Source organism: Malurus melanocephalus, unplaced genomic scaffold (assembly GCF_030028575.1).
Source record: "Malurus melanocephalus ecotype Western Australia unplaced genomic scaffold, MMel_1.1 scaffold_143, whole genome shotgun sequence".
NCBI lineage: Eukaryota > Metazoa > Chordata > Aves > Passeriformes > Maluridae > Malurus > Malurus melanocephalus.
In genome coordinates, this window is record NW_026623375.1 from 1,583,536 (window position 1) to 1,592,395 (window position 8,860).

General features: G+C 61.5%; 1 protein-coding gene and 1 long non-coding RNA gene across 3 annotated transcripts; both read right to left on the reverse strand.

The window, feature by feature from the left end:
• Positions 1 to 1,359: 1,359 nt before the first annotated feature.
• On the reverse strand, positions 1,360 to 2,709 carry LOC130576537 (uncharacterized). Of its 2 annotated transcripts, none has more exons than XR_008965663.1 (3): positions 2,499 to 2,709; positions 1,888 to 2,098; positions 1,360 to 1,502 (listed from the first exon to the last, which is right to left on the reverse strand). It is a non-coding gene; the product is annotated as an uncharacterized LOC130576537 (long non-coding RNA). The 2 variants fall into 2 exon arrangements; XR_008965664.1 differs by having other exon boundaries at positions 1,395 to 1,502; positions 1,888 to 1,987; positions 2,499 to 2,702.
• Positions 2,710 to 4,464: 1,755 nt separating this feature from the next.
• On the reverse strand, positions 4,465 to 8,699 carry RPUSD1 (RNA pseudouridine synthase domain containing 1). The gene is made up of 6 exons (XM_057371285.1): positions 8,449 to 8,699; positions 8,046 to 8,237; positions 7,841 to 7,964; positions 7,252 to 7,354; positions 7,067 to 7,168; positions 4,465 to 6,894 (listed from the first exon to the last, which is right to left on the reverse strand). The coding sequence occupies exons 2-6, from the start codon at positions 8,225 to 8,227 to the stop codon at positions 6,485 to 6,487; spliced, it is 921 nt and encodes a 306-aa protein (XP_057227268.1). The 5' UTR covers positions 8,228 to 8,237; positions 8,449 to 8,699; the 3' UTR covers positions 4,465 to 6,484.
• Positions 8,700 to 8,860: the final 161 nt, after the last annotated feature.

Below are 8,860 nucleotides of genomic sequence, written 5' to 3' on the forward strand. Positions count from 1 at the left end.
CCACTCACTCGAAGAACAGCAGCAGGTCCGGTGGGAAGCTGCCGAAATCGGCCGTCAGGTTCTTGGCAGCGAGGAGCCGGGCCAGGCAGGAGAGCTGGGCACGGAGAGCGGGGCTGGTCAATGCCAAGGCGGGGAGAGTCCCCGCGGTACCCCCTGGCATCCCCGACTCCGCAGGGTTTGCAGCCTCCCCTCCTGCCCTGCCCACCTGGGCGCTGCTCAGCTCCCCGGGCTCGCTTTGCAGTCCCCGGGCGAACGCCAGGATGTCGGCAGCGGGCAGGTCGCCGGTCGGGATGCACGGGAATTCCGTCAGGAGTGAGGATGGGAAGCTGCGGGAACGGGAGGCAGCGGTTCAGCCCCCGCCTGAGCTCCCCGAAATCCCGGGAACGACAAATCCACTCGTTCCTTTGCCAAAACCCTTTGCCCTGAGCGAGGCTGCTTGGGGTAAGTGGGAATAACGCAGGGTGTCATGAAAATGCCCCTGATTTCAGTGCCAGGGTGGTGCCATCCTCACGGCCGGGTGCGGGTCAGGGGTGCCCTCCTTATCCCGGGATTTGGGTGAGGGAGGAACAGCAGAGCCCGGATTTCAGCGCGGGGAGGCTCCCGCTGCAGCCCCGTCAAGGAAGGAGAATTCTCGTCTCTGTGTTTGTGTTTCAGCAGGAGCCAAACCCGCCGGAATCGCAGCGCAGAACCGGCTGCACAGGGCTGTAAATCCTCCCCACCCCGGTGACCTGGCACGGCAGCCAGGCCGAAAATGGGGTGGGAAATGCAAATTCACCGCTCCGGACCCCCCGGGGACCCCCCCCCCAGACCTCTGAGCCCCCGCCGGGGCCGGTGCTTACTCGGGATGCTCAGCGTTGGACAGGACGGCTCCGATGATCGGGTCAGCCTGGGGAGAGGATGGGGGATGCTCAGCCCCAGCCAGGAATGGGAAGAAGGGATTTGAGACGCAGGGAATGGGATCTGAGCCGGCTGGAGSGCCCAGTCTGCTGCCCGTGAGCCACAGGCGGGTGAGAGCTGCAGCAGCCCCTCGGTTATTCGTGGGGACAAAAGCCACCACAGCCACTGTCAGGAGTGGGGACCCTTTGTGGGGTCTGTCCCTGTGTCCCTGGAGCTGAGTTTGGGAACAGGGCAGGAAAGCTGCCGGRCAGCAGGYGAGGGATGGGACAAGGACAGGGCCACGCTCTGCACAGGGGACAGCGGGGAGGGGGTGGCTGTGCCTCCCAGGAGCTGAGGGATGGGACAAGGACAGGGCCACGCTCTGCACAGGGGACAGCGGGGAGGGGGTGGCTGTGCCTCCCGGGAGCTGAGGGATGGGACAAGGACAGGGCCACACTCTGCACAGGGGACAGCGGGGAGGGGATGGCTGTGCCTCCCAGGAGCTGAGGGATGGGGGGACAGTGACGGCTCCAGCTGTGGAGTTTTGGGAAAGCCCTGGCACGGTGGGAGCTGGCAGAGCTGGCAGGGACTCACCGCTGTGGCTCTCAGCAGGTCCGTGGAGACACCTGCAAAGTAGCAGGAGTGTGTTAGGAAACATCCATGGATCAGCTACAGGAGCTCGGGTTTCTCCGAGCAGCTCCAGGTTTAAAGCCTGGGAAGAGCTTTTCCTTTGCTAATTTAATGTTTAGGAAGTGCAGGAGATCGCTGTCCAGAGAGCAGCCCCCAGCCCGAAGGCYCCCAGGTCCCTCCAGGTGGGTACAGAAGACAAAAAGGGATAAATCCATCCCTGGAAATCTGTCCGTGCAGGGAAAGCCAGTGGATGCTGAGGGGAGCTGGGAGSGCCAAAGCCGAGCGGGATTGGGATGAGGAGCAGCAGATCTGGAGCATCCCTGGCACCAGGGGGTRGGCAGGGGTCCTGGGGCAGTGTTTGGGGGTCGGGATGTGACTCACAGAGGCAGAGGGTGACGGCTGCCAGGGCTGGGGGTGCCCACGCCATGGTGCTGGTGCCGGGGCTGGTCCTCAGAGCAGGTCTGGAGAGCCGTGTCCTAAACTTGGAATGGTTGGAAGGTGCTGGAGGTCCCGGGGCTGATTGTGTCACCCAACCCTGGGGCTGGAGCTGTGGGGTCAGGGGTCTCAGTGTGCCCACCCCTGCTCTGAGATCCTGTACAGGCCCCCAGGGACCAAAAGAGAGATTTTAAATCCTATAGAGAAGAAAACAGGACTTCCCCCACCCATTATTAAATAAAATTCTGCAATTTTCCCCTCTGACAGCCAGAGGTCTGCTTTTCCCTGTGCCCTGTAGGGACAGGGTCCCCCTCCATCCTCCAGCTCCTCGTGGGACCACACCAGCACGGATTGGGAGAAACCCAGTGTGACCCAGTGGGAGAGCCCCAGCAGGTGCTTCCCACCCCTCCACATCCCTCAGGAGGATCCTCTGATAGAAAATCAACCCCTTCTACTGAAATTCCCTCAAGGCTCCCCACAGCAATGCATTATCACCATTTGAACTCAACGCAAGGAATTTCCCCCTTTAAATCTCATTTTTCCCCCCTCAGTCCTACCGTGGCTGTGCAGAGCCGTTCTCCTCCTCCTCGTCGGGGGGGATTTCGCTCCCCGATGGGAGGATTCAGCCGGGAAGGCGCTCCTGGCGCTGGGGCAGGGGCTGGGCAGCACCGGGAGCGCTCGGCACTTTATCTGTGCGGGGTGGGGATGTCGCTCCGCACACGGGGTGTGACGGGGCAGTTTCTCAACTCTGTTTTGTCAGGCTCCTTTCCTTCTGCCTGGTTTTGGTTTGTGGTTGTTTCCCATCCCTCGGTAAAGGGTCATTTGGAGCTCTGGGTTCAGCTGAACCCACAGTGAACCCAGAAGGAGTTAAAGCCTCTGGTTGGGAGTTTCTGTGCTCATGAGGGGGATGAAGGTGCTCCCGGGTGAGGGGGAAACCTTTAGGGCAGAACAGCCAAGTGCTCAGCGATGGGCTCAGCACCCTTCATGAGATGCTTCCCCTTGTCTCTCCTTTTTCCATGGATCACAGCCGACCCCACTCCTTTTTTTTAGTTTTTCAGCATTTTCCCTGATCATGCTCCAAAACGCTGTCCATCATGTGCCACTAAGGAGACCAACACCAAAGGAATCAAAACCTTCCCGAGGCTCCGAGAGGACGGCCTGGAGGAGCTGTGAGCACAAACGTTATCTGAGTGTTAATCCCAGGAAAAGGGACAGGTGAGGATAGTTGGAGCAGGCTGGAGCAGGGCTGCACCCCACCCTCGGCCAGGTTTGGGGGTCCAGCCCTCACTGAGGGTCCCTGGAGCTGCTGGCACGGTGCCAGGAGGGTTTTGTCACCTCTGGAGCTGCTGGCCCTGTCCCGCCCCCAGCCCCGTCCCCCAACCGGTCCTGCAGCCCCAGGGCTGGGTCGCCGCCCGCGGGTGTTGCTGGTTTCTATTTTGGAAGGATTTACTGTAAAAATAGCTCCWGCACGGCGGTAAAATGACAGGAACTTGTTTTCTGTGAGGCTGCTGGAGCGCCGCAGCCTCTGCCCCAGGCTGGCTGGACAGAGGTGGCTGGAGCAGGAGGGCAGGGACACATTGGGGCCCTGAGGGGGGTCTGGGGGCACTGAGTCCACACAAAACTGACCCTGAAACACCCTCAGGAGGATCCACCCTAAACTTGAACATGAGGAGCACCTGCCCAAGGTTCCAGGTCAGTGCTGGGCTCTGACTGCATCTCCCTGTGCCAGGTGGGTTGGGAATGCTCCCTCCCCTCAGCCAGCTGCTCCCTGCCCTGGCCAGGTTCATAATGCTAAAAAATCTTCCACTTTTAAAGAGTACAAACAATTCCTTTGGGTGTTCAGTCAGTTTTACCTCTCCTCCAGCCTGAGGCATGTCTGTTTGCGTCATWCAGAAATCACAGGGACATGGAATGGTTTGAGTTGGAAGGATCTCAAAGCCTGCCCTTCTCCAGGCTGGACAACCCCAGCTCTCCCAGCCTGGCCCCAGAGCAGAGGGGTTGCAGCCCTCAGAGCATCCCATCATGGACCCTTCCTGGTGGCAGCTGTCCCTGAGCAGCCCCTGAACCCCCTCCCCACCCTCCTGCCACGCAGAACCACCGTGTTCCCAAACCCAGAGCTTTTCAAAACCACAGTGTTCCCAAACCCAGAGCCTTTCTGAATCAGTGTTCCCAAACCCAGAGCTTTTCAAAACCACAGTGTTCCCAAACCCAGAGCTTTTCTGAACCAGTGTTCCCAAACCCAGAGCTTTTCTCCCGTTCCTGCCCGGTGGTTTGGGACAACCCCAGTGGCCGGTGCTGGCCCGGGAGGGCGGGGACAGGCAGTGACATCTGCCCCAGCCCCGCYATCACCCCCGGCCACCTCTGTTACTAAAGCCGGGAGGGCTCCGGGCCGCTCATCCCGGCGGTTTCGGCCGGGGGAATTCCAGCGGGGCTCGCAGCAATTCCGCCGCTCACACAACAGGTTGGCCGGGTCGGGGCCGGTCCGGGCTCATTCCTGGCAGGATGGACGCGGAGAGCGGACAGTGCAGGACAGAGACACGTTTAATACAGCAAACACAACAATTCGGCAATCGCGGGGTGCACGGGGCGTCGCGGCCACACCACAAGCCCGGGGCAYGACAGGAGGAGCGGGATGGGGACACGGCCCCGCAACGCAGCCGGGAGGGGAACCTGGAGAACTTCCTCGGCAGGGTAAGGAAAATTCCTATTTATCTGCGGTGCTGGGGGAAAGTGCAGCACGCGAAGATTGGGGTGGGGTGGGTGGGGTGCGGGCGCTTCTTGATGCAGCCACGGGGCGAGCTCGACGTGCCAGCCCCATCCATTGTCCCCTTGTCCCCACCCCACCGCTCACAGCCCCATCCCAGCCGCGTTCCCAGCAGGAGCCGCTCCCACAGCGGGGCCTCCGGGAAGGCTGAGTCCCCCCGGTGACGCGCAAATCTCCGCTGGCACTTTCGAGCACCTCCCGTGCGCGTCACCCCCTCGGTTCTTCGGCAAACAGAGCCGCTGTGCCAAATCCCGCTGCGGGACCGTCCCCTCYCGGCCACTCCTGGCAGGACGTACGTGGGGCTCCTGCTCGTCCAGAACCCCCAAAACCTCTGGCACCAGCTCGGAGCCCACCAGGGCTGGCAGCTCACACCACCCCCACCCCGCAGCGGTGGCACCAAGCCACAAAAGGAAGGGACACAAGGGACAGGTGACCCAATTCCCCCCGGGGATTTCGGTGACTTGCAGGGTGTGCTCGCCCACAAGRACAGGGCTGTGACTTTTTATGCCCCCTTAGGGTGGGAATATCAGCTGTGTGAGCCCCATCAGGGGTGTTTTCAGCGGGATGRCACGGGTGAGGTGCCAGGGCAGGTGCTGATGGGGTACCCCAAACCCATCCCTCCCCAGCTGTCCCGTTCTCCTTATTCACAAACGTCCTCCGAGGGCTGCAGAGGATGAGCAGCATGGAAAGGGGAAAGCAAAGCAGGATGACCAGCAAAGCAAGGGCACTTCCAAGGAAATTTCTTGGCATTTGTCAAAGCTGAGCTCCTGCCTGCTCTTCCCATCAGCTCTCAGCCTTTTCTTCAGCTCCATCCTTTTCCTGCTGCTCCAGAGCTTTCCCAAAGTGCCCCTCTGGAGGACCAGCCTCCAGGAGCCTCAGAAAGCTGCCAGGCAGGACCCACACCATGGGACCAGCGCAGGACACTCATCCCTCCTCGACTGAGTGAGCACAAAGGGCTCAGACCCTCTAACCTGTCTCAGCAGGGGCTAAACCCGGGGTAAAAGCAGGAAAGGCAGTGCTAGTAGCAGGAATAATAAAATCCATTAAAAAASCTTTGGGCTGCTGGCTCTCCGACCACAGAAGTACTAAAAATACCTCATTCCCAAGACCACCCGTATTTTACAAACCCTAAAAGACTAAATTCTCTTCCTAGAAAATTGAAAAAAGTTTAAAATCCATTGGTATCRACTCCTTGACCTTCACCAAACCTTTAAAAACCCCCCAGGTGGGCTGAGGGAGGGAGGGGGTKTGGGACAGGGACCTCTCCATGCCCATCCCAGTTCAATTCCTCCGGACACCCCGGTACTGGGGGGCTGTCAGTACTCCAGCCCCACAATCTCCCACCTCCCACACGATACAGCAGCTGAAGGGAAGGGAACAGGAACGGGGAACACAGACACCAGAGCTGCACGTTCTCCCCTCCCTGTGCTGGGCTGCAATTCTACACCCAAGCAAGGAGGGGCTGTGGAATGTCCATGGCAAAGGCAGTGTCCGTGCTGCCCCGAGCCCCAGGCCAGGGATGGAAAGCTTTGGGGTCACTCTAAGCTGGAATGTGACACTGAMTCTGCTGCCCAGGACTGGGAAAGGGACATCCCGTAGCCAGATGGATGATGGACATCACAAAACAACCCCATCTCAACCGCTCCTCAAATCCCTCTGATCCCAGCCCCAGGAGCGAGGGAAGCCGTACGGGGAGTGCAGGAGTGGAGTCAGCRCTGGGCTCTGTGGGGACCCACTGGGACAAAGACAGAGCTGGGAATGCAGGGATGTGGTTTGGGCTCACTCCAGAGCCCACTCAGCCAACCACTGCTCACAGCGGGCCCGCTGCTCCTCCGCCTCCTCCCTCCCGCCTTCATTCCCTGCCTCATCCTCTCCGGCAGCGTGCTCGGCTTCCCGCCTCTCCTCCTCCTCCTCCTCCTCCTCCTTCTGCGCTCCCTGGTCCTTGAGCTCCTGGATGATGTCCTCCAGACGCCGGCTGACCTGCTGGGGCACCCAGTTGCTGTCCATGGCGGGGACGAAGGGGTCGGGCGCACACACCTCGATCAGCTCCTTGCCRGTGGGGATGCGCAGGTAGTAGGCGTGGAGCATCATCCGGTAGGGATTGCTGTCCTGCCGGCGGCTGTAGGTGATGTCCCCCACGATGGGGTGGCCRATGGCGCTGCAGTGAACCCGCAACTGGTGAGTCCTCCCTGCGGGGAGAGCGGCAATCAGGGATGGGGAATGCCTGAATCCCTCCTTTGGGGTGACAACATGCCTAATGGCATTGTCCCCTGTGGCAGAGAGCCCTGAGCGTGGCAGTTCCCAGCTTCCCTCATCCCTCTCCAGGCCCTGTTCCCATGTGGGAGCTGTCCCTGTCCCCACCTGTCAGCGGCTGCAGCAGCACTTTGGTGACGGGGTCTCCGCTGTAGGATCCGTRCTCCAGCACGATCAGCTCTGACTGRCACGGCTTRGGATTCTCACAGCCTGCAAYRAGATCCAGAGGGGTTTTGTGATCCCCCAGCACATCCCAGGGGCTGTGGGCAGAGCAGGGACTGGGGGATCCTCACCCTCCGTGCCGTCAATGCACATCATGTGGGTCATGCCCTCTGTGGTGTTCTTCCCGATGGCGTAGCAGATCGTCATCCGGCTCTGGTTCACGTGGCCCCGAACCTGGGGGCAGCAACAGGGCTTGAAACTGGGCCTTCACCCACCCCTCTGTGATAGGAACCATGGAATCACAGAAGAGGTGGGGTTGGAAGGATCTTAAAGCCCATCCATTTCCCAAAGCCCAACTCCCTGCCATGGGAAGGGACACCTATCACCACCACCCCAGGGTGCTCCAAGCCCCGTCCAACCTGGCCTTGGACACTTCCAGGGATCCAGAAGCAGCCACAGCTCCTCTGGGCGACCTGTGCCAGAATTCCTTCCTAATAACCAACATAATCCCACCCTCTAATGGTGTGAAGCCATTCCCCCCTGTCCTGCCCCTCCATCCCTTGTCCCCAGTCCCTCTCCAGCTCTCTTGGAGCTGCTTTAGGCACTGGCAGGGGCTCTAAGGTCTCCCTGGAGCCTTCTCGTCTCTGGCTGAACACCCCCGACTCCCTCAGCCTTCCCTGCCGGCAGAAGGGCAGGGCAGAGCGTGGCAGGGGACCTCACCAGGGCCAGATAGGCTTTGGTCACCAGGCGCTCCTTGAAGCACTTGTAGGCGCTGCCCGCTGCCGCTTTGTTGAGCGCCACACAYAGGGCCCCACTGGTGGAGAAATCCAGCTGGTGGCAGAACCTGGGAAGGACACGGGGGTAGAGGAGCATCCCGGGGTGTCTCCAGCTGAGGGCAGAGCGGACCTGATGCCCGGCTGCTCACCTGAAGCCGTAGTAGGTGTCGGGGTCAGCCAGCTCGGGGAAGCGGTGCTTGAGCTGGCTCTGCAGGGTCAGCGTCTCGTACCACATCTTGCTGTCGATGCGCAGGTCCCAGTGCTTGTTGACCACGATGAAGTCGGAGCTCTGGTACAGGATGGACAGGTTGTCGATGGTGCCCGGCTCCATGGCCAGCGCCCTGCGGGGAGGAAGCGAGGAGGGACGGGGATGAGCGGGACAGGATGGGCACAGCAGCCCMGGGAGCGACGGGACGGGCTGGGAGGGGCCCGAAGGTGGGATATSCCATCAGGAAATGGAGATGGACCCACGGAGCTGCTGTGGGACCARTGTCACCCTGCACTGGTGCCAGAGCGACACCGCTGTCACCGTGCCTGTGTCCCCAGCCTCACCGCTGTCACACCATGTGGAGGCAGGTCCTAAGCGGTTCCGGTGCTACAGCAGCGCCACAGCCACCGCCATGCCCATGGCTCGCCGCAGGGCTCCGCCACTGTCCGGTGTCCCGGGACGCCCCGGCGYCACGCGTGGATGGCCCATCCCCGTCCCGCTGTCACTCGCGGAGGCCCCGCAGCCGCGCGGTGCTGCCTCTGCCCATCCCGACGGCGGSGATCGGCCTCGCCCCGCTCCCCACRSCAGCCGCGCCGCGATCSCGGCAGCTCCSCCGGAGGGCACGGGACAGAGGGGAGGGGACAGGGAACGCGGGGCGGGGACACGCACGGCGGAGGGAAGCCGGGACAGGGTTGAAGTGACCCGGGACAGGGCGGAGGGGACCCAGGACACTGCAGAGCGGACCCGGGACAGGGC